The sequence below is a fragment of the Mobula hypostoma genome, chromosome 3 (genome assembly GCF_963921235.1).
Source record: "Mobula hypostoma chromosome 3, sMobHyp1.1, whole genome shotgun sequence".
Lineage (NCBI taxonomy): Eukaryota > Metazoa > Chordata > Chondrichthyes > Myliobatiformes > Myliobatidae > Mobula > Mobula hypostoma.
The window spans coordinates 448167-473697 of record NC_086099.1 but is presented as its reverse complement, the minus strand read 5'-3'; the positions used below and the strand labels follow the sequence as shown (position 1 = coordinate 473697).

Sequence of the window (25531 nt, the reverse complement as noted above, 5' to 3'; positions counted from 1 at the left end):
GCCACTGGGAGATCCAGCTTTCTCTGGTGGACAGAGCGCAGGTGTTCAGCGAAACGGTCTCCCAGCCTACGTCGGGTCTCGCCAATACATAGAAGACCGCACCGGGAGTACTAGATGCAGTATATCACCCCAGCCGACTTACAGGTGAAGTGTCGCCTCACCTGGAAGGACTGTTTGGGGCCCTGAATGGTGGTAAGGGAGGAAGTGTAAGGGCAGGTATAGCACTTGTTCGGCTTACAAGGATAAGTGCCGGGAGGGAGATCAGTGGGGAGGGATGGGAGGGACGAATGGACAAGAGAGTTGCTTAGGGAGCGATCCCTACGGAAAGCAGAAAGTGGGGGGCAAGGGAAAGACGTGCTTAGTAGTGGGATCCCAATTAAGGTGGCAGAAGTTACAGAGAGTTACATGTTAGACCCCAGGCTGGTGGGATGGTACTCTGTCATTCGCTGCCACGCCCCACTGCGGATTCCTTTCTCCTCATCATATGTTCTGACCCTGACCATTGTCCAGACCCAAAAACTCTGCCCTATGAAGACCTGCCTCTGGTTTCTGACCCTGCTCCGTTGAACATCCAACTAATGATTTCCCATTCTGCTTTCAGGCTTTAGAGGACAGTGGTGTTATCTAACAACCCTTTAGAAGAGAGGGAGGAGAAGATGGCGGCGCGACGGCAGCGCGCACGGCCACTTCAGTGGTGATGTCTGTTATCTGTCAAGTAGGGGACCATACACAATTCTGATATGATGGAGACAGACGTGAGAACACGGAGGAACATCTGGAAAACTTCTGAAATGCCCGCTTCGCTGCCACTGCTACTGTGTGGTAACCGGAATCTCCAGAGCAGAAGGCCCCAAAATCCTCGGCTTTGCATGTTTCAGCGGCCGGAGTGAGGTCGAAGGCGCTGGGGAGGCTGGTCAGAAGCTCGAAGTTTTTGGACGGATGGACTCAGTATCGGCTGCTTCCAGGGCATCAGCAAGTTGATGGTGCCTGGAGGTTTATGGCAGGGAATTTCTCCCTTTTGCCGCCTGCTACTAGGGACTCGGGAGTCGATCGACTTGGGGACTTTTGAGACTTTATTTACCATGCCCATGGTTTGTTCTTCATCAAATTATGGTATTGCATTGCACTGCTATAACTATATGTTATAATTATGTGGGTCTGTCAGTGTTAGTCTTTGCTTTGTCCTGTTTTCTGTGATATCACTCCGGAGAAACATTGTATCATTTTTTAATGTATGTATGCATTTCGAAATAACAATAAAGAGAGGACTGAGTGTTCTCATAATCTAAAGCAGGGAAAATGACTCATTATGTGGAAATCAGTTGTGAATAAGGAGGTTAATGATCAATGTCATTCTTCCTCAGCCCAGAGATTTCAGGGACGAAGAATATCTCAGACAGAACTACAGCCAGCTCAACTTCTTCAGTCTGCAGAGAATTCATGGAAAACCTCTTCACCCACAGAGTGGTGACTGCTTGGAACCCATCACCACAGGGAAAGCAAGAGAGGAGCAGGGGAGGATGTAAGAGATCTGTCATGGAAAAGAATCACTGGCAGGGTTCTAGCTGGCCTGAGTTGACTCTCTACTGTAAACTATGTGTGTTATAAGCAACACACATAAAAATTGCTGGTGAACGCAGCGGACCAGGCAGAATCTATAGGAAGGGGTACAGTCGACGTTTTGGGCTGAGACCCTTCGTCAGGACTAAATGAAAACAGAGATATAAGAGATTTGAAAGTGGGAGGGGGAGGGGGAAATCCAAAATGGATGGAGCGAAAAGCTGGAAAGTTGATTGGCAAAAGGGATATGAGAGGATCATGGGACGGCCAGGAGGCCGAGAGAGAAAGAAAGGGGGAGGGGGGAAACCCAGAGGATGGGCAAGGAGTATAGTGAGCAGGACAGAGGGAGAAAAAGGAGAGAGAGAAAAAATAGACAATAGGCGCAGGAGTAGGCCATTCGGCCCTTCAAACCAGCACTGCCATTCACTGTGATCATGGCTGATCGTCCACCATCAGTATCCAGTTCCTGCCTTATCTCCATAACCTTTGATTCCGCTATCTTTAAGAGCTCTATTCATCTCTTTCTTGAAAACATCCAGCGACTTGGCCTCCACTGCCTTCTGGGGCAGAGCATTCCACATATCCACCACTCTCTGGGTGAAAAAGTGTTTCCTCAACTCCGTTCTAAATGGCCTACCCCTTATTCTTAAACTGTGGCCTCTGGTTCTGGACTCACCCATCAGCGGGAACATGCTTCCTGCCTCCAGCGTGTCCAATCCCTTAATAACCTAGTATGTTTCAATAAGGTCCCCTCTCATCCTTCTAAATTCCAGTGTATACAAGCCCAGTCGCTCCAATCTTACAACATATGACAGTCTGGCCATCCCGGGAATTAACCTTGTGAACCTATGCTGCATTCCCTCAATAGCAAGAATGTCCTTCCTCAAATTTAGAGACCAAAACTGCACACAATACTCCAGGTGTGGTCTCACCAGGGACCTGTACAGCTGCAGAAGGACCTCTTTGCTCTTATACTCAATTCCGCTTGTTATGAAGGCCAGCATGCCATTAGCTTTCTTCACTGCCTGCTGTACCTGCATGCTTGCTTTCAGTGACTGATGTACAAGAACACCTCGATCTCATTGTACTTCCCCTTTTCCTAACTTGAATCCATTTAGATAATAATCTGCCTTCCTGTTCTTACCACCAAAGTGGATAACCTCACATTTATCCACATTAAACTGCATCTGCCATGCATCCGCCCACTCACCCAGCCTGTCCCAGTCACCCTGCATTCTCATAACATCCTCCTCACATTTCACACTGCCACCCAGCTTTGTGTCATCTGCAAATTTGCTGATGTTACTTTTAATCCCTTCATCTAAATCATTAATGTACATTTGTAAACAGCTGCGGTCCCAGCACTGACCCCTGCAGTCACCGCCTGCCATTCCGAAAGAGACCCATTAATCGCTACTGTTTATTTTCTGTCAGCCAGCCAATTTTCAATCCATGTCAGTACTCTGCCCCCAATACCATGCGCCCTAATTTTGCCCACTAATCTCCTATGTGGGACTTTATCAAAGGCTTTCTGAAAGTCCAGGTACACTACATCCACTGGTTCTACCTTGTCCATTTTCATAGTTACATCCTCAAAAAGTTCCAGAAGATTAGTCAAGCACCGTTTTCCCTTTGTAAATCCATGCTGACTCGGACCGATCCTGTTACTGCCATCCAAATGTGTTGTACTTTCATCTTTTATAATTGACTCCAGCATCTTCCCCACCACTGATGTCAGGCTAACCGGTCTATAATTCCCTGTTTTCTCTCTCCCTCCTTTCTTGAAAAGGGGGACAACATTAGCCACCATCCAATCCACAGGAACTGATCCTGAATCTATAGAACATTGGAAAATGATTACCAATGCATCCACGATTTCTAAAGCCACCTCCTTATGTACCCTGGGATGCAGACCATCAGGTCCCGGGGACTTATCAGCCTTAAGACCCAACAGTCTATCCAACATCACTTCCTGCCTAATATAAATTTTCTTTAGTTCTCCATTACCCTAGGTCCTTTGGCCACTATTACACCTGGGAGATTGTTTGTGTCTTCCCTAGTAAAGACAGATCCAAAGTACCTGTTCAACTTGTCTGCCATTTCCTTGTTCCCCATAATAAATTCACCCTTTTCTGGCTTCAAGGGCCCAATTTTGGTCTTTACTATTTTTTTCCTTTTCACATACCTAAAGAAGCTTTTACTATCCTCCTTTATATTCTTGGGTAGTTTACCTTCGTACCTCATTTTTTCTCTGCGTATTGCCTTTTTAGTTACCTTCAGTTGCTCTTTGAAAGTTTCCCAATCCTCCGGCTTCCCACTCATCTTTGCTATGTTATACTTCTTCTCTTTTATCTTTACACTGTCCTTTACTTCCCTTGTCAGCTATGGCCTCCCCTTAGGATCTTTCTTCCTCTTTAGAATGAACTGATCCTGCACCTTCTGCATTATTCCCAGAAATACCTGCCATTGTTGTTCCACTGTCATCCCTGCTAGGGTATTGTTCCATTGAACTTTGGCCAGCTCCTCCCTCATAGCTCCATAGTTCCCTTTGTTATACTGTAATACTGACACTTCTGATTTTCCCTTCTCCCTCTCAATTTGTAGATTAAAACTTATCATATTATGGTCACTACCTCCTAATGGCTCTTTTACTTCGAGGTCCCTGATCAAATCCGGTTCATTGCACAACACTAAATCTAGAATTGCGTTCTCTCTGGTAGGCTCCAGTACAAGCTGTTCTAAGAATCCATCTCGGAGGGACTGCACAAACTCCCTTTCCTGGGGTCCAGTACCAACCTGATTCTTCCAGTCTACCTGCATGTTGAAATTCCCCATAACAACTGTACCATTACCTTTGCAACATGTCAATTTTAACTCTTGATTCAACTTGCACCCTACATCCAGACTACTGTTTCGGGGCCTGTAGATAACTCCCATTAGGGTCTTTCTACCCTTAGAATTTCTCAGTTCTATCCATACTGACTCTACGTCTCCTGATTCTATGTCCCCCCTCGCTAGGGACTGAATATCATTCTTCACCAACAGACCCACCCCACCCCCTCTGCCCATCAGTCTGTCCTTTCGATAGGATGTATAATCTTGAATATTCATTTCCCAGGCCCTGTCCACTTGAAGCCATGTCTCTGTTATTCCCACATCATACTTGCCAATTTCCAACTGTGACTCAAGCTCATCTACTTTCTTATACTTCAGGCATTCGTATATACTTTTAATTCATTACTCCCCTCACCTTTCATATCAATTCCTATTTCATTTTGCCATACTGTATGATCCCTTCTTGAGCTTTCTGCTCTGTTGATTCTGTTGTCTTTAACTTTTCTTATTCTCACTTTCCCTTTATCGCCATCCTTATGTTTCCAGTTCACCCCTCCTCCCACTACTTAGTTTAAATACACCCGTGTTGCAGTGGCAAATCTGCCTGCCAGAATGCTGGTCCCCCGCCTATTAAGGTGCAACCCGTCCCTTTTGTACAATTCATCCTTACCACAAAACATACCCCAGTGGTCCAAGAATGTAAATAACAGGAATTCTGCAGATGCTGGAAATTCAAGCAACACACATCAAAGTTGCTGGTGAACGCAGCAGGCCAGGCAGCATCTGTAGGAAGAGGTGCAGTCGACGTTTCAGGCCGAGACCCTTCGTCAGGACTAACTGAAGGAAGAGTGAGTAAGGGATTTGAAAGCTGGAGGGGGAGGGGGAGATCCAAAATGATAGGAGAAGACAGGAGGGGGAGGGATAGAGCCAAGAGCTGGACAGGTGATAGGCAAAAGGGGATACGAGAGGATCATGGGACAGGAGGTCTGGGAAGAAAGACAAGGGGGGGGGACCCAGAGGATGGGCAAGAAGTATATTCAGAGGGACAGAGGGAGAAAAAGGAGAGTGAGAGAAAGAATGTGTGCATAAAAATAAGTAACAGATGGGGTACGAGGGGGAGGTGAGGCCTTAGCGGAAGTTAGAGAAGTCGATGTTCATGCCATCAGGTTGGAGGCTACCCAGACGGAATATAAGGTGTTGTTCCTCCAACCTGAGTGTGGCTTCATCTTTACAGTAGAGGAGGCCGTGGATAGACATGTCAGAATGGGAATGGGATGTGGAATTAAAATGTGTGGCCACTGGAAGATCCTGCTCTCTCTGGCGGACAGAGCATAGATGTTCAGCAAAGCGGTCTCCCAATCTGCGTCGGGTCTCGCCAATATATAAAAGGCCACATCGGGAGCACCGGACGCAGGATATCACCCCAGTCGACTCACAGGTGAAGTGTTGCCTCACCTGGAAGGACTGTTTGGGGCCCTGAATGGTGGAAAGGGAGGAAGTGTAAGGGCATGTGTAGCACTTATTCCGCTTACACGGATAAATGCCAGGAGGGAGATCAGTGGGGAGGGATGGGGGGGGGGAACGAATGGATAAGGGAGTTGCGTAGGGAGCGATCCCTGCGGAATGCAGAGAGGGGGGTGAGGGAAAGATGTGCTTAGTGGTGGGATCCCGTTGGAGGTGGCGGAAGTTACGGAGAATAACATGTTGGACCCGGAGGCTGCTGGGGTGGTAGGTGAGGACCAGGGGTACCCTATTCCTAGTGGGGTGGCGGGAGGATGGAGTGAGAGCAGATGTACGTGAAATGGGGAAGATGCGTTTAAGAGCAGATTTGATAGTGGAGGAAGGGAAGCCCCTTTCTTTAAAAAAGGAAGACATCTCCCTCGTCCTAGTATGAAAAGCCTCATCCTGAGAACAGATGCAGCGGAGACGGAGGAATTGCGAGAAGGGGATGGCGTTTTTGCAAGAGACAGGGTGAGAAGAGGAATAGTCCAGATAGCTGTGAGAGCCGTTATTTCATCCTCCGTCGGATTCACGCCTGCAATCGCCATTTTTTTGACTTTGTCATGTTAGGCAAAGATCGCAAGATCCTACATCTACGGACTCCAGAGCCTGCTGGTCCTGAAACTAGCAGGCATGAACTTCAGATTGCGGCTTTTGCCACTGATCTCGGCGGCTCCAACACCTCAGGGCATATTCAAAACCCGGACTCCAGCAACGACCATGGACACCGACACAGTGACCACCAACTGCGACGCCAGCCTTGAACTCCAGGCCGGGTCTTTATGTGCTGCTGTTGTGACTCCCGTCTCCCCTTCCCCAACCACCACTCCGCAGCCCCGTCTTCCTCAGATCCCACCGTCAACTCCTGGGCCCTCAGAGGCTCCATCTTCCTCTCACCCCAACCCTCCCCTCTCCATTGACACCCCCAGCCTCCCCCTCCCCCCTCTGATCCCAGCTCTCATCCGTGCCGGGTCTTTACCATCTCCTCCGACCTTCAACTGTCGGAGGCAGAACGCTCTGTTCTCAGTAAGGGCCTCACCTTTGTCCCCCTTCGCCCACTCCTCAGCGAGTTCCGTGTTCGCCATGATGCGGAACTTTTCTTCCGCCGTCTCCGTCTCCGAGCCTACTTCTTCGGCAAGGACTCTTCCACCCCCACCGATGACCCCTTCTCCCGTCTTCAACCCTCCTCTTCTTCATGGACACCCCGCTCTGGTCTTCTGCCTGCTCTGGATCTCTTTATCGCTAATTGCCGACGGGACATCAACCGTCTCGACTTCACCGCACCTTGTCCCCATTCCAACCTCACTCCTTCGGAACGCTCTGCTCTCCACTCCCTCCGCACTAATCCTAACCTTATTATTAAACCCGCTGATAAAGGGGGTGCTGTTGTAGTCTGGCGTACTGACCTCTACCTTGCCGAGGCACAGCGACAACTCGCGGCTACCTCCTCTTATTTACCCCTCGATCGTGACCCCACTCAGGAGCACCAGGCCATTGTCTTCCACACCATCACCGACTTTATCCGCTCAGGGGATCTCCCATCCACTGCTACCAACCTTATACTTCCCATTTCCACCTCCTACCCAAGATCCACAAACCTGCCTGTCCTGGCCGACGTATTATCTCAGCTTGCTCCTGCCCCACCGAACTCGTTTCTGCATACCTCGACACGGTTTTATCACCCCTTGTTCAATCCCTTCCGACCTATGTTCGTGACACTTCTCACGCTCTTAAACTTTTCGATGATTTTAAGTTCCCTGGCCCCCACCGCTTTATTTTCACCGTGGATGTCCAGTCCTTATATACTTCCATCCCCCATCAGGATGGTCTCAAAGCTCTACGCTTCTTTTTGGATTCCGGACCTAATCAGTTCCCCTCTACCACCACTCTGCTCCGTCTAGCGGAGTTAGTCCTTACTCTTAATAATTTCTCCTTTGGCTCCTCCCACTTCCTCCAAACTAAAGGTGTAGCTATGGGCACCTGTATGGGTCCTAGCTATCCCTGCCTTTTTGTTGGGTTTGTGGAACAATCTATGTTCCGTGCCTATTCTGGTATCTGTCCCCCACTTCTCCTTCGCTACATCGACGACTGCATTGGCGCTGCTTCCTGCACGCATGCAGAACTCGTTGAGTTTATTAACTTTGCCTCCTACTTTCACCCTGCCCTCAAGTTTACCTGGTCCATTTCCGACACCTCCCTCCCCTTTTCTAGATCTTTCTGTCTATGTCTCTGGAGACAGCTTATCCACTGATGTCTACTATAAGCCTACTGACTCTCACAGCTATCTGGACTATTCCTCTTCTTACCCTGTCTCTTGCAACAACGCAATTCTCTCAATTCTCCCTTCTCGCAATTCCTCCGTCTCCGCCGCATCTGCTCTCAGGATGAGGCCTTTCATTCTAGGACGAGGGAGATGTCTTCATTTTTTAAAGAAAGGGGCTTCCCTTCCTCCACTATCAACTCTGCTCTTAAACGCATCTCCCTCATTTCACGTACATCTGCTCTCACTCCATCCTCCCGCCACCGCACTAGGAATAGGGTTCCCCTGGTCCTCACCTACCACCCCAGCAGCCTCCGGGTCCAACATATTATTCTCCGTAACTTCCGCCACCTCCAACGGGATCCCACCACTAAGCACATCTTTCCCTCACCCCCCTCTCTGCATTCCGCAGGGATCGCTCCCTACGCAACTCCCTTGACCATTCGTCCCCCCCCCCCCCCATCCCTCCCCACAGATCTCCTTCCTGGCACTTATCCGTGTAAGCAGAACAAGTGCTACACATGCCCTTACACTTCCTCTCTTACCACCATTCAGGGCCCCAAACAGTCCTTCCAGGTGAGGCAACACTTCACCTGTGAGTCGACTGGGGTGATATACTGCGTCCGGTGCTCCCAATGTGGCCTTTTATATATTGGCGAGACCCGACGCAGACTGGGAGACCGCTTTGCTGAACATCTGCGCTCTGTCCGCCAGAGAAAGCAGGATCTCCCAGTGGCCACACATTTTAATTCCACATCCCATTCCCATTCTGACATGTCTATCCACGGCCTCCTCTACTGCAAAGATGAAGCCACACTCAGGTTGGAGGAACAACACCTTATATTCCGTCTGGGTAGCCTCCAACCTGATGGCATGAACATCGACTTCTCTAACTTCCACTAAGGCCCCACCTCCCCCTCGTACCCCATCTGTTACTTATTTTTATGCACATTCTTTCTCTCACTCTCCTTTTTCTCCCTCTGTCCCTCTGAATATACTTCTTGCCCATCCTCTGGGTCCCCCCCCCCCTTGTCTTTCTTCCCGGACCTCCTGTCCCATGATCCTCTCGTATCCCCTTTTGCCAATCACCTGTCCAGCTCTTGGCTCTATCCCTCCCCCTCCTGTCTTCTCCTATCATTTTGGATCTCCCCCTCCCCCTCCAACTTTCAAATCCCTTACTCACTCTTCCTTCAGTTAGTCCTGACGAAGGGTCTCGGCCTGAAACGTCGACTGCACCTCTTCCTACAGATGCTGCCTGGCCTGCTGCTTTCACCAGCAACTTTGATGTGTGTTGCAAGAATGTAAATCCTTGCTTCCTGCACCAGTTCCTCAGCCACACATTCAGATCCATTATCTCCCTGTTCCTGCCCACTCCAGCACAAGGAACTGGAAGCAAACCCGAGATAGTCACCCTGGAAGTCCTGCTTTTCAGCCTTCTTCCGAGTTCTCTGTACTCATTTTGTAGAATGTCTTTCCTCTTCTTCCCCACATCATTTGTGCCAACATGCACCACCACTTGCAGATGTTCACCTTCACCCTTGAGGATTCCCTGCACCCGGTCTGTGACGTCCTGGATCCTGGCACCAGGGAGACAACACACCATCCTTAAATCTCGCCTGTTGCCACAGAAACCCCTTTCTGTACCTCCTGTATTATAATGTTATATAATAAAAGATAAATAAATAATAGATGGGGTACGAAGGGGAGGTGGGGCATTAACAGAAGTTAGAGAAGTCAATGTTCATGTCATCAGGTTGGAGGCTACCCAGACGGAATATAAGGTGTTGTTCCTCCAACCTGAGTGTGGCTTCATCTTGACAGTAGAGGAGGCCGTGGATAGACACCTAAGTACCAGAGACAGAGCTTAAAATAAATTTGTCTCATTTAAATAAATAAATTTATTTGTCTCAGATCCAGAATATTAAACTCCAATCCCATTAAGGGTGAATGTGTAGCAGAAGAAACTCTTCCCATGCCCAGTGACCAGAGTGCAGAACTGGGTGTGGTGAGCAGCAGCAATAATTGCAGAGTTCAGCACCAACAGTCACTCTCGAAATTGCATTCAGCAACAGTGATGGACAAATATCCAGCATGCAGCTTATTGAAATTTTCTCCCCAGTGTGAACCCGGTAATGTGTCACAAGAGTAACATGAAGTACGGTTTCAGTCTTCATGTAATGGCCTCTCTGCAATATTTCACTGCTGAGGTAATGGTTTCTCTGTAGCAGCAATGTTTAGGGCACGACTAGAGATAACAGGGTTTTGGAGTGCGGGGCTATCCACTGACAGAAATGTTCTTCCTTGTGTGTCTGGAAGAGAGATTTTCGTTGTCTTTTGCCAGGGAGAGATGAGAAGACACGAATGGAGAAAGTGGGCTCTTTTTCTTTTTAAAAATGCAAACACGAGGAATTCTGCAGATGCTGGAAATTCAAGCAACGCACATCAAAGTTGCTGGTGAACGCAGCAGGCCAGGCAGCATTTCTAGGAAGAGGTACAGTCGACGTTTCAGGCCGAGACCCTTCGTCAGGACTAACTGAAGGAAGAGCCAGTAAGGGATTTGAAAGTGGGAGGGGAGGGGGAGATCCAAAATGATAGGAGAAGACAGGAGGGGGAGGGATGTAGCCAAAAGCTGGACAGGTGATTGGCAAAAGGAATATGAGAGGATCATGGGACGGGAGGCCCAGGGAGAAGGGAAAACCCAGAGGATGGGCAAGGGGTATAGTGAGAGGGACAGAAGGAGAAAAAGGAGGGTGAGAGAAAGAATGTGTATATAAATAATGGATGGGGTACGAGGGGCAGGTGGGGCATTAGCGGAAGCTAGAGAAGTCGATGTTCATGCCATCAGGTTGGAGGCTACCCAGACGGAATATAAGGTGTTGTTCCTCCAACCTGAGTGTGGCTTCATCTTTACAGTGGAGGAGGCTGTGGATAGACATGTCAGAATGGGAATGGGACGTGGAATTAAAATGTGTGGCCACTGGGAGATCCTGCTTTCTCTGGCGGACAGAGCGTAGGTGTTCAGCAAAACGATCTCCCAGTCTGCATCGGCTCTTGCCAATATATAGAAGGCCACATCGGGAGCACCGGACACAGTATATCACCCCAGCCGACTCACAGGTGAAGTGTCGCCTCAGCTGGAAGGACTGTCTGGGGCCCTGAATGGTGGTAAGGGAGGAAGTGTAAGGGCATGTGTAGCACTTGTTCCACTTACAAGTGCCAGGAGGGAGATCAGTGGGAAGGGATGGGGGGGACGAATGGACAAGAGAGTCGCATAGGGAGCGATCCCTGTGGAAAGCAGAGAGGGGGGGAGGGAAAGATGTGCTTTGTGGTGGGATCCCGTTGGAGGTGGTGGAAGTTACGGAGAATAATATGTTGGGCCCGGAGGTTGGTGGGGTGGTATTATTCTCCGTATAGCACCCCACCAGCCTCCAGGTCCAACATATTATTCTTCGTAACTTCAGCCACCTCCAACGGGATCCCACCACGAAGCACATCTTTCCCTCCCCCTCCCCCGCTTTCCGCAGGGATCGCTCCCTACGCGACTCCCTTGTCCATTCGTCCCACCCCATCCCTCCCCACTGATCTCCCTCCTGGCACTTATCCTTTTAAGCGGAACAAGTGCTACACATACCCTTACACTTCCTCCTTTACCACAATTCAGGGCCCCAGACAGTCCTTCCAGGTGAGGCGACACTTCACCTGTGAGTCGGCTGGGGTGATATATGGCGTCCAGTGCTCCCGATGTGGCCTTCTATATATCGGCGAGACCCAACGCAGACTGGGAGATCGTTTTGCTGAACACCTACGCTCTGTCTGCCAGAGAAAGCAGGATCTCCCAGTGGCCACACATTTTAATTCCACATTCCATTCCCATTCTGACATGTCTATCCACGGCCTCCTCTACTGTAAAGATGAAGCCACACTCAGGTTGGAGGAACAACACCTTATATTGTCTGGGTAGCCTCCAACATGATGGCATTGACTTCTCTAACTTCCACTAATGCCCCACCTCCCCCTCGTACCCCATCAGTTATTTATTTATATACACACATTCTTTCTCTCTCTCTCCTTTTCTCCCTCTGTCCCTCTGACTATACCCCTTGCCCTTCCTCTGGGTTCCCCCCCCCCCACTTTTCTTTCTCCCTGGGCCTCCTGTCCCATGATCCTCTCATATCCCTTTTGCCAATCACCTGTCCAGCTCTTGGCTCCATCCCTCCCCCTCCTGTCTTCTCCTATCATTTTGGATCTCCCCCTCCCCCTCCCACTTTCAAATCTCTTACTAGCTCTTCCTTCAGTTAGTCCTGATGAAGGGTATCAGCCTGAAACGTCGACTGTACCTCGTCCTTGAGATGTTGCCTGGCCTGCTGTGTTCACCAGCAACTTTGATGTGCATTCCTTTTTCTTTTTTTTTGTTTTTTTTACTAACCCTATAGTCAAAGTAAGAATTACAAAGCTCGATCGTTTAATCACATATTGTGTACCGTTTGTTATTTCGGGGTACTGATTTGTAACAGGTGACACACCATGCAGCATCCACCCAAATGAGATTTTCTAAGTTTGGCCGGGCTGGGAGGCTATTACCCCCTATACTACGCTGCTAGCCGAAGCGAGAGTTACATAAGGTTAGATAACTAAGTGAGCTGCTTCCCACATTCACAGCAGGTGAAAGGCCTCTCCCCAGTGTGAACTCAGTGATGCACATTTGGTTGATTTGGCTGACAGAATCTCTTCTCAAAGTCTAAGCAGGAGATTGGCCGCTACCCAGTGTGAACTCGCTGGTGTCTCTGTAGTTGAAATGACCGAGTGTATCCCTTCCCACACACTGAGCAGGTGAATGGCCTCTCCCCTGTGTGAACTGACTGGTGTGCTTGTAGGTGGGATGACTGAGTGAATCCTTTCCCACACTCTGAGCAGGTGAATGGCCTCTCCCCAGTATGAACTCGCTGATGTTCCTTCAGTTGAGATGACGAAGTGAATCCCTTCCCACAGACTGAGCAGGTGAACGGCCTCTCCCCAGTGTGAACTCGCTGATGCACCTTCAGTTGGGATGAGTAAGTGAATCCCTTCCCACAGTCCAAGCAGGTGAACGGCCTCTCCCCAGTGTGAACTCGCTGGTGAGCCATTAGGGTGGATGACCGAGTGAATCCCTTCCCACAGTCTGAGCAGATGAATGGCCTCTCTCCAGTGTGAACTCTCTGATGTACCTTCAGTTTAGATGATCGAGTGAATCCCTTCCCACAGTCTGAGCAGGTGAACGGCCTCTCTCCAGAGTGAACTCGCTGATGTACCTTCAGTTTCAATGAGCAACCGAATCCCTTCCCACAGTCCGAGCAGGTGATCGGCCGCTCCCTGGTGTGAACTCGCTTGTGAGCCATTAGGGTGGATAACTGAGAGAATCCCTTCCCACAGTCCGAGCAGGTGAATGGCCTCTCTCCAGTGTGAACTCTCCGATGTACCTTCAGTTGAGATGATGAAGCAAATCCCTTCCCACAGTCCGAGCAGGTGAATGGCCTCTCTCCAGTGTGAACTCTCTGATGTACCTTCAGTTGACAAGACTGAGTGAATCCCTTCCCACAGTCTGAGCAGGTGAATGGTCTCTCCCCAGTGTGAATTCGCTGATGGACCTTCAGCTTATATGACCGATTGAATCTCTTACCACAGTCTGAGCAGGTGAACGGCCTCTCTCCTGTGTGAACTCTTTGATGTACCTTCAGTTTAGATGACCGAGTGAATCCCTTCCCACAGACTAAGCAGGTGAATGGCCATTTCCCTGTGTGAGCTGACTGGTGTGTCAGTAGGTGAGATGACAAAGTGAATCCTTTCCCACAGACTGAGCAAGTGAACGGCCTCTCCCCAGTGTGAACTCGCTGATGTACCTTCAGTTGGGATGAGTAAGTGAATCCCTTCCCACAGTCCGAGCAGGTGAATGGCCACTCCCCGGTGTGAACTGACTGGTGTATCAGTAGCTGAGATGACAAAGTGAATCCCTTCCCACAGATTGAGCAGGTGAATGGCCTCTCTCCAGTGTGAACTCGCTGGTGTACGTTCAGTTGGGATGAGCAAGTGAATCCCTTCCCACAGTCCAAACAGGTGAACGGCCTCTCCCCGGTGTGAATTCGCTGGTGTGCCATTAGGGTGGATGACTGAGTGAATCCCTTCCCACAGTCTGGGCAGGTGAATGGCCTCTCCCCAGTGTGAACTCTCTGATGTACCTTCAGTTTATATGAGCAAGTGAACCCCTTCCCACATTCTGAGCAGGTGAACAGCCTCTCTCCAGTGTGAACTCGCTGATGTACCTTCAGTTTAGATGAGCAAGTGAATCCCTTCCCACAATCCGAGCAGGTGAACGGCCGCTCCCCGGTGTGAACTCGCTGGTGAGCCATTTGGTCAGATGACCGAGTGAATCCTTCCCCACAAATTCAGCAGATGACCAGCCTCTGCCCAGTGTGAACTGACTGGTGTGTCCACACGTGAGAAGACGACTGAATCCGCTCTCACACACAGAACAGGTGAATGGCCTTGCCCAGTGTGAACTTGCTGATGTACCTTCAGTTGAAATGACCAGTGGAAACCATTCCCACTATCTGAGCAGGAAGGATGATCGAGTGAATCCCCTGCTCCACTTTTTAAATATCTAGACAAAGACAGCAAAACGAGTGTGTTGTGGTTGAGATTCCCGTAGACAAATTTCTTGTTATTTTTCACCTGTAAAAAGATTGATAAAATGGGTGAAGGACAACATTTCAGATGAGATCACTTGAGTTGCCAAGTTGTGATCTGACATCATACTGTTACAATGAGATTCAACACAAGTTGGAGAGAAAAATCTTCTAACTGGGCATAATGCTGGTATCTGGAGTGATCATCAAACTCTCTGATGCTCTTCCTGTCTCTATAAGAATGGGGCATTTCTGCCATCTCCAATCTGTGACCTGGCTCAGTGTGACTCTCTCCATTGGTATTATTCTCTGTTCCCACTGAGCTGCGTGGGTTCCTGGCCCCACCGTAACTGAAACACTGTCACACAAATAGCTGGCAGTGCATTCCACGCACCCACCACTCTCTGTGTGAAAAAACTTACCCCTGACATCCCCTCGGCATCTATTTCCAAGCACCTTAAAACTATGCCCCCTCGTCTTAGCCATTTCAGCCCTTGGAAAAATCCTCTGGCTATCCACATGATCAATGCCCCTCATCATCTTATACATCTAAAAAAGGTTCTAAACATAAACAAGATAATTACACATTGCTTTGTGGATTTGATAGAAGCATACAAAATTATGAGGGTATAGATAGGGTAAATGCAAGCAGCTGTTTCCACTGATGTTGGGTGGGATGAGAACCAGATGTCATGGGTAAGTGGGGAAAGTGAAAATTTAATAGGAACATTTGGAAAAGCTCTTTACTGAAATGGTCGTGAGAGTGTAGAATGATATGCCAACACAAGTGGTGAATATGAGCTCCGTTTCACCATTTAAAAGTTTGGATGGCAGCCTGGATGGTTGGGATATGGAAGGCGATGGTCCCTGTGCAGGTAGTTGCATTAGACAGCTTAAATGTTTTCTTAGCATTGACTAGATGGGCCAAATAGCCTGTTTCCATACTGAACTTCTCCATGTTTCTATGACAAAGAAGCTGGCCAAATCTGTTTGGAAGGGAAAACTGGTAGGCGTGACAACCGAGCAGCAATGGCTGGAGTTCCTGGGAGCAATTCGGGAGCTGAGTGATCGCCACATCCCAAAGAAGTGGAAGCACTGGAAAGGCAGGAGGACACAACTGTGGTTGAAATGAGAAGCCAAGGCTAACATAAAAGCCAAACAGAGGTCAAACAAAAGAGCAAAATCTATTGGGAAGCTTTTAGAAACCAACAGAAGACGACTTAAAAAAAAATCAGGTGAGCTCAGGGCGTGGAATTATGATATTGTAGTCATTAATGAATCTTGGTAGCACCCAACAGTCTGAGGCATTTAGAGGAACAAAATAGCCAGAGCCCCAATATCTCTTGAAAACCAAGGTACCCTGCACCAGTTACCTTACAACCTTTATTTTGGCAGGCACATACAAACTAGACACCCTCAGAATTTCACTTCTGAAGGTCTCCCACTTACCAAATACACCTTTGCCAGAAAACAGCCTGTCCCAACCCATACTTGTCAGATCTTTTCTGATACCATCAAAATTGACCTTTCTACAATTTAGAATCTCAACCCATGCTGACTCTACCTGAGGTCTGAACAACATCTGACTGGTGTCAAGAAACTTCTCTTTTGGCTCTTCCCACTTTCTTCAGACCAAGGGTCTCGCTATGGGCACTCGCACGGGCCCCAGCTATGCCTGCCTCTTCGTTGGTTATGTGGAATAGTCTATGCTCCAAACCTATACTGGTACTGCTCCCTAACATTTCCTTTGCTACATTGGTGCTGCTTCCTGTACCCATGCTGAGGTCGTCAATTTCATCGACTTTGCTTCTAACTTCCACTCAGCCCTCAAATTCACTTGGCCCATCTCGGACACTTCTCTCCCCTTTCTCGATGTCTTGGTCTCCATCTCTGGAGACAGACTGTCTACTGACATCTTCTACAAGCCCACTGCTCTCAAACTACCTCGACTATATATGGGCAAAGAAGTGGCAAATGAAATACAATGTTGTAAAGTGTATGGTTATGCACTTTGGCAGAAGAAATAAACGGGCAGACTATTATTTAAATAGTGAGAGAATTCAAAGTTCTGAGATGCAACGGGACTTGGGAGTCCTCGTACAGGATACCTTTAAGGTTAACCTCCAGGTTGAGTCGGTGGTGAAGAAGGTGAATGCAATGTTGGCATTCATTTCTAGAGGAATAGAGTATAGGAGCAGGGATGTGATGCTGAGGCTCTACAAGGTGCTGGTGAGACCTCACTTGGAGTACTGTGGGCAGTTTTGGTATCCTTATTTAAGAAAGGATGTGCTGACGTTGGAGAGGGTACAAAGAAGATTCACTAAAATGATTTCGGGAATGAGAGGGTTAACATATGAGGAACGTTTGTCCGCTCTTGGACTGGATTCCTTGGAGTTTAGAAGAATGATGGGAGACCTCATATAAACATTTCGAATGTTGAAAAGCATGGACAGAGTGGATGTGGCAAAGTTGTTTCCCATGATGGGGGAGTCTAGTACTAGAGGGCATGCCTTAAGGATTGAAGGGCGCCCATTCAGAACAGAGATGCAAAGAAATATTTTTAGCCAGAGGGTGGTGAATCTATGGAATTTGTTGCTACGGGCGGCAGTGGAGGCCAAGTCATTAGGTGTATTTAAGGCAGAGATTGATAGGTATCTGAGTAGCCAGGGCATCAAAGGTTATGGTGAGAAGATGGGGGAGTGGGACGAAATGGGAGAATGGACCAGCTCATGATAAAATGGCGGAGCAGACTCGATGGGCCAAATGGCCAACTTCTGCTCCTTTGTCTTATGGTCTTATACCTCTTCCCACCTTGCCACATGCAAAAATGTTATTCCCTATTCCCAGTTCCTCTGCCCCTGCCGCATCTGCTCCCAGGATGAGGCTTTCCGTTCCAGGATATCTCAATGTCCTCCTTCTTGAAGAACGCAAACAACAGGAATTCTGCAGATGGTGGAAATTCAAGCAACACACATCAAAGTTGCTGGTGAACGCAGCAGGTCAGGCAGCATCTCTAGGAAGAGGTACAGTCGACGTTTCAGGCCAAGACCCTTCGTCAGGACTAACTGAAGGAAAAATTACCAAGAGATTTGAAAGTGGGAGAGGGAGGAGATCCAAAATGATAGGAGAAGACAGGAGGGGGAGGGATGGAGCCAAGAGCTAGACAGGTGATTGGCAAAGGGGATATGAGAGGATCATGGGACAGGAGGTCCGGGGAGAAAGACAAGGCGGGGGGGGGGGGTGGGAACCAGAGGATGGGCAAGGCATATAGTCAGAGGGACAGAGTCTGTCCCATGATCCTCTCATATCCCTTTGCCAATCACCTGTCCAGCTCTTGGCTCCATCCCTCCCCCTCCTGTCTTCTCCTATCATTTTGGATCTCCCCCTCCCCCTCCCACTTTCAAATCTCTTACTAACTCTTCCTTCAGTTAGTCCTGACGAAGGGACTCGGCCTGAAACGTCGACTGTACCTCTTCCTAGAGATGCTGCCTGGCCTACTGCGTTCACCAGCAACTTTGATGTGTGTTCCTTCTTGAAGGATCGTGGTTTCCCTTCTGCCGTCATCAATGATGCCCTCACCCGTACCTCCTCCATTTCCCGCACTTCGGCTCTCACCCCATCCTCCCGTTACCACAACAGGAACAGAGTTACCCTTGTCCTCAGCTACCACCCCACCAGCCTCCGGATCCAGCACATTATCCTACACAACTTCCGCCACCTTCAACAGGACCCCACCACTAAGCACATCTTTCCCTCTCCACCCCTCTCTGCTTTCCACAGGGATCGTTCCCTCTGCGACTCCCTGGTCCACACATCCCTCCCCATGGATCTCCCACCTGGTTCTTATCCTTGCAAGCGCAAGTGCTACATCTGTACCTACACCTCCTCTCTTGCCACCATTCAGGGCCCCAAACAGTCCTTTCAGGTGAGGCAACACTTCACTTGTGAGTCTGTTGGGGTCAACTATTGCATCCAGTGCTCCCGGTGCGGCCTCCTCTACATCGGTGAAACCCGACGCAGATTGGGGGACCGCTTCATTGAGCACCTCCGCTCCATCCGCCACAACAGACAGGATCTCCCGGTTGCCACCCACTTCAACTCTGCTTCACATTCCCATTTGGATATGTCCATACATGGCCTCCTCTACTGCCACGATGAGGCTAAACTCAGGTTGGAGGAGCAACACCTCATATACCGTCTGGGTGGTCTCCAGCCCCTTGATATGAACATTGAATTCTTCAACTTCCCGTAATTCCCTCCCCCTCCCTGCCCCCATCCAAGTTTCACTCTTCCCCCTCCCCCAGCTGCCCATCACCTCCTTCATGGTTCCGCCTCCTCCTACTACCCATTGTGCTTTCCCCTATTCGTTTTTCATCTTTCCTGCCTATCCCCTCCCTGCTTCTCTTCCCCCACCCCTTTATCTTTCCCCTTACTGGTTTTTCACCTGGAACCTACCAGCCTTCTCCTTCCCACCCTCCCCCCACCTTCTTTATAGGGCCTCTGCCCCTTCCCTCTTCAATCCTGACAATGGGTTCCGGCCCGAAACATCGACTGATCTTTTCCGCGGATGCTGCCCGACTTGCTGAGTTCCTCCAGCGTGTTGTGTGTGTTGCTTTGACCCCAGCATCTGCAGAGTATTTTGTGATGACTGTTCCTGAACCAGGACTGCCCGAGGACCGTAACACTCAAGATCCTTATTCACTTATCCAAACTTCTCTTCATTGCAATCAAACAATACACAACGTCCGATGGCAGCTCGTCCATTAATAGCAACATCCTCCGAGTGAAGAATTTGCCCCTTGGGTTCCCCTTAGATATTTCACCTTTCACCCTAAATCTATGACCCCCAGTTCCAGTCTCCATCCAACCTCAGTGCAATAAGCCTGCCTCTAATTACCCTATCTATAACACTCATAAATCTGTATACCTCTATGAAATCTCCCATCATTTTCCTACATTCCAGGAGATAAAGTCCTAACGTATTCAATCTTGCCCTACAACTCAGGTCCTCAAGTCCCCGCAACATTCTTGTAAACTTTTTCTGCACTATTTCAAACTTATAGATATATTCCCTGTAGGTAGGCAACAAAAGCTGCACACAATATTCCAAATTAGCCCTCATCAATGTCTTATTACAACTTCTACATCACAACCCATCTCCGTGTACTCAATACTTAGATGTATGAAAGCCAACGTGTCAAAAGCTGTCCACACGACCTTATCTACTCTCCCGCTCCTTTCCAGAAATTATGGATATCTATTCCCAAATCCCACGATTCTACCGGATTCCTCGGTGCCCTAATAGAAACATAGAAAACCTACAGCACAATACAAGCCTTTCGGCCCACAAAGTTGTGCCGAACATGTCCCTTAGAAATTACTAGACTTACCTATAGCCCTCCATTTTTCTAAGCTCCGTGTACCAATCTAAAAGTCTCTAAAAAGACCCTATCGTATCCGCCTCCACCACCATTGCCGGCAGCCCATTCCACGCACTCACCACTCTCTGAGTAAAAACTTACCCCTGGCATCTCCTCTGTACCTACTCCCCAGCACCTTAAACCTGTGCCCTCTTGTGGCAACCATTTCAGCCCTGGGAAAAAGCCTCTGACTATCCACACAATCAATGCCTCTCATCATCTTATACACCTCCGCCAGGTCACCTCTCATCCTCCGTCACTCCAAGGAGAAAAGGCTGAGTTTACTCAACCCATTTTCATAAGGCATGCTTCCCAATCCAGGCAACATCCTTGTAAATCTCCTTTGCACCCTTTCTATGGCTTCCACATCCTTCCTGTAGTGAGGGGACCAGAACTGAGCACAGTACTCCATGTGGGGTCTGACCAGGGTCCTATAAAGCTGCAACATTACCACTCAGCTCCTAAATTCAATTTCACGACTGAAGAAGGCCAATACACCGTATGCCTTCTTAACCACAGAGTCAACCTGTGCAGTTGCTTTGAGCATCCTATGGACTCGGACTCCAAGATCCTTCTGATCTTCCACACTGCCAAGAGTCTTACCATTAATACTATTTTCTGCCATCATATTTAACCTACCAAATGAACCACTTCACACTTATCTAGGTTGAACTCCATCTGCCATTTTCAGCCCAGTTTTGCATCCTATCAATGTCCCGCTTCAACCCCTGGCAGCCCTCTACACTATCCACAACACCGCCAACCTTTGTGTCATCAGCAAAATTACTAACCCATCCCTCCACTTCCTCATCCAGGTCATTTACAAGAATCACAAAGAGTAAGGGTCCCAGAACAGATCCCTGAAGCACACCACTGGTCACCGACCTCGATTCAGAATATGACCCATCTATAACCACACTTTGCCTTCTGTGGGCAAGCCAGTTCTGGATCCACAAAGCAATATCCCTTTGGATACCATGCCTCTTTACTTTCTCAATAAGCCTTGCTTGGGTTACCTTATCAAATGCCTTGCTGAAATCCATATACACTACATCTACTGCTCTACCTTCATCAATGTGTTTAGTTACATCCTCAAAAAATTCAATCAGGCTCGTAAGGTACAACCTGCCTTTGACAAAGCCATGCTGACTATTCCTAATCATATTATACCTCTCCAAATGTTCATAAATCCTGCCTCTCAGGATCTTCTCCATCAACTTAACAAGCACTAAAGTAAGACTCACTGGTCTATAATTTCCTGGGCTTCTCTACTACCTTTCTTGAATAAAGGAACAACATCCGCAACTCTCCAATCCTCCGGAACCTCTCCCGTCCCAATTAATAATGCAAAGATGATCGCCAGAGGCTCAGCAATCTCCTTACTCGCCTCCCGCAGTAGCCTGGGGTGCAACTCATCCGCTCCGGATGACTTATCCAACTTGATGCTTTCCAAAAGCTCCAGCACATCCTGTTTCTTAATATCTACATGTTCAAGCTTTTCAGTCTGCTGCAAGTCAATACTACAATCACCAAGATCCTTTTCCATAGTGAATACTGAAGTAAAGTATTCATTAAGTACCTCTGCTATTTCCTCCGGTTCCATACACACTTTCCCACCGTCACACTTGACAGGTCCTATTCTTTCACGTCTTATCCTCTTGCTCTTCACATACTTGTAGAATGCCTTGGTGTTTTCCTTAATCCTGCCCGCCAAGGCCTTCTGACTCTCCTAATTTCATTCTTAAACTCCTTCCTGCTAGCCCTATAATCTTCTAGATCTCTAACATTACCTAGCTCTCTGAACCTTTTGTAAGCTTTTCTTTTCTTCTTGACTAGATTTATTATAGCCTTTGTACACCACGGTTCCTGTACCCTACCATAACTTCCCTGTCTCATTGGAATGTACCTATGCAGAACTCCACACAAATATCCCCTGAACATTTACCGCATTTCTTCCGTACCTTTCCCTGAGAATATCTGTTCCCAATTTAAGCTTCCAAGTTCCTGCCTGATAGCCTCATACTTCCCCTTAATCCAATTAAACACTTTTCTAATCTAGTTGTTCCTATCTCTCTCCAATGCTATTGTAAAGGAGATAGAATTATGATCACCATCTCCAAAATGCTCTCCCACTGAGAGATCTGACACCTGACCAGGTTCATTTCCCAATACCAAATCAAGTACAGTCTCTCCTCTAACAACAGGAATTCTGCAGATGCTGGAAATTCAAGCAACACGCATAAAAGTTGCTGGTGAACGCAGCAAGCCAGGCAGCATCTCTAGGAAGAGATGCATTCAGGCCGAGACCATTCGTCAGGACTAACTGAAGGAAGAGTGAGTAACGGATTTGAAAGTTGGAGGGGGAGGGGGAGATCCAAAATGATAGGAGAAGACAGGAGGGGGAGGGATAGAGCCAAGAGCTGGACAGGTGATTGTCAAAAGGGGATACGAGAGGATCATGGGACAGGAGGTCCGGGAAGAAAGACAGGTGGGGGGGGGGACCCAGAGGATGGGGAAGGGGTATATTCAGAGGGACAGAGGGAGAAAAAGGAGAGTGAGAGAAAGAATGTGTGTATAAAAATAAGTAACAGATGGGGTACGAGGGGGAGGTGGGGCATTAGCAGAAGTTAGAGAAGTCGATGTTCATGCCATCGGGTTGGAGGCTACCCACACGGAATATAAGGTATCATTTTGGATCTCCCCCTCCCCCTCCAACTTTCAAATCCCTTGTTCACTCTTCCTTCAGTTAGTCCTGACAAAGGGTCTCGGCCTGAAACGTCAGCTGCACCTCTTCCTAAAGATGCTGCCTGGCCTGCTGCGTTCACCAGCAACTTTTATGTGTGTTACAGTCTCTCCTCTTGTAGGTTTATCTACATATTGTGTCAAGAAACCTTCCTGAACACACCTAACAAACGCTACCCCATCTAAACCCCTTGCTCTAGGGAAATGCCAATCGATATTTGGGAAATTAAAATCTCCCATCATGACAACTCTGTTATTATTACACCTTTCCAGGATCTGTTTCCCTATCTGCTCCACGATATCTCTGTTACTATTGGGCAGCCTATAAAAAACACCCAGTAGAGTTATTGACCCCTTCCTGTTCCTAACCTCCACCCACAGAGACTCTGTTGACAATCCCTCCATGACGTCCACCTTTTCTGTGGCCGTGACACTATCTCTGATTAACAGTGCCACGCCCCCACCTCTTTTGCCTCCCTCCCTGTCCTTTCTGAAACATCTAAAACCCAGCACTTGAAGTAACCATTCCTGTCCCTGAGCCATTCAAGTCTCATTTGAGCAGACAAGTTCCAAGAAAACTGAGAAAAGCGTGTGCTTCGTGATGCCTGTAACTCAAGTTTTGCCAGCTGGAGCTGAGAAACAAGAAAAAGATGATAATAATTATTATAGGTTGACAAACCCACTATAGACAGACGATCACTCCTTCATCATCAAAGGTACACAATTCATTTAAACAGCAGAACTATTTTCTAAAATGTAAACATGAACTTTGGACAGGATAAATGCAGAGCAAAATCATGAAAGTTGCAATAGAGTTGGCAGAATATGAAACATATCAAAAAGAGACAATACAACCGAGAGATTAATATGAAACATAAGACCAAAAGACGTGGGAGCAGAATTAGGTTATGGAGTCTGCTCCATCATTTCATCGTGGCTGATCCAGTTTTCCACGCAGCCCCAATCTCCTGTTTTCTCCCTATATCCCTTCATATCCTGACCAATCTGCCAATCTCTGCCTTAAATAAATGTAAAGACCTGGCCTCCACAGCTGCCTGTGGAAATGAATTCTGCAGAGTCATCACTCTCTGGCTAATCTCATCTTCTTTCAAAATGACACCCCTCTATTCAGAAACTGTCTCTTCTGGTCCTAATCTCTCCCACCATAGAGCATATCGCTTCCATATCCAACCCATCGAGGACATTAGACAGGGTTCAATTATATCATCCATCAAATTCTCTTCATATGACAAGATATTCAATACTGGAATCATTTTCATAAACCTCCGTTAAACTCACTCAAGTGTTAGCCCACCCTTTCTAAGGTCAGGGGCCCAAAACTGCTTACAATTTCTAAGTGAGGCCTCACCAGTTCTTTACAAAGCCTCAAAATTAAGTCTTTGTGTTTATATTCTAGTCCTCTTGAAATTAATGCTAAAATCACATTTGTCTTCCGCACCGCTGACTCCAACTGGAAATTATCTTTCAAGAACTCATTTGTGCATCGGGTTTTTGAATTTTCTCTCTGGAAAATATTTGACACTTATATTTCTTTTTCCAAAGTGCATCACTATACACTTCCCTACACTGTATTCCATCTGCCACCTCTTTGACCATTCCTGTAATCTGTCAAAGTCCTTTTGTAGCCTCTCTACTTCCTCAAAACTACAAGTATCTGTCCCTCCAACTATCTTGGAATCATCCATAAACTTTGCAACAAAGCTATCAATTCTGTCATCCAAGTCACTGCCATATAACACGAAGAGAATCGGTCCAAACACAGATTCCTGTGGAACACCAGAAGTCAACGGCAGCCAGGTCCCCCTTATTACTATTCTTTACCTTCTGACAGTCAGCCACTGCTTTATCCATGCAAGGACCTTTCCTGTAATATTAGGAGCTCATCACTAGATTCGCAGCCTCATGTGTGGCACCTTGTCAAGGATCTTCTGAAACTCCAAGTGCACATCATCAACCGATTCTCCTTTGCCTTTCTCGCTTGCTACTTCTTCAATGAATTCAAAGGATTTCAGCATACTTGTCAGGCAGGAATTTCCCTCGAGGAAAACATGCTGCAAATGGCTGATTTTATCATGAGCCCCAAATACCCTGATAACACACCCTCAACGTCCCATTCCAATACCTTCCCAACCAATGAGGTCAGACTATCTGGCCTATAATTTCAGTTCTTCCACCTCTCTACCTCCTTGAAGAGCGGAGAGATATCTCCAAATGTCAGTCTTCTGGAACCATGCCAGAATCCATTGATTCTTGAAACATCATCACTAATCCCTCCACAATCACTTCAGCAACCTCTTTCAGAACTCTCAGATGTACACCATCTGGTCCAGGTGACCTATTTACCTTCAGACCTTTCTGTTTCCGAAGAACTTTCTCCCAAGTAATGTAACTATACATAATTCTAACCACTGACATCTGGACTTCCACCACCTGCTTGTCTTCCTTAGTGAAGTCTGATGCCAAATACTTTTTCAGTTCATCCACCTGCTCCTTGTCCCCCATTACCACCCCTCCAGCATTGTTTTCCAGTGGTC

The 25531-nt window shown here is 47.8% G+C and overlaps 1 protein-coding gene across 6 annotated transcripts in view; it reads right to left on the bottom strand.

The window, feature by feature from the left end:
• Window positions 1-12515: 12515 nt before the first annotated feature.
• LOC134343796 (zinc finger protein 420-like) overlaps window positions 12516-25531 on the bottom strand; it is a 38468-nt gene continuing 25452 nt past the window's right edge. For all 6 annotated transcript variants that reach the window (XM_063042534.1, XM_063042535.1, XM_063042538.1 and 3 more), the window contains one exon: window positions 12516-14860. In XM_063042534.1, the coding sequence (XP_062898604.1) occupies window positions 12913-14538 (1626 nt within the window). In that variant the 5' untranslated portion in view covers window positions 14539-14860 and the 3' untranslated portion in view covers window positions 12516-12912. The remainder of the gene's footprint in view (window positions 14861-25531) is intronic.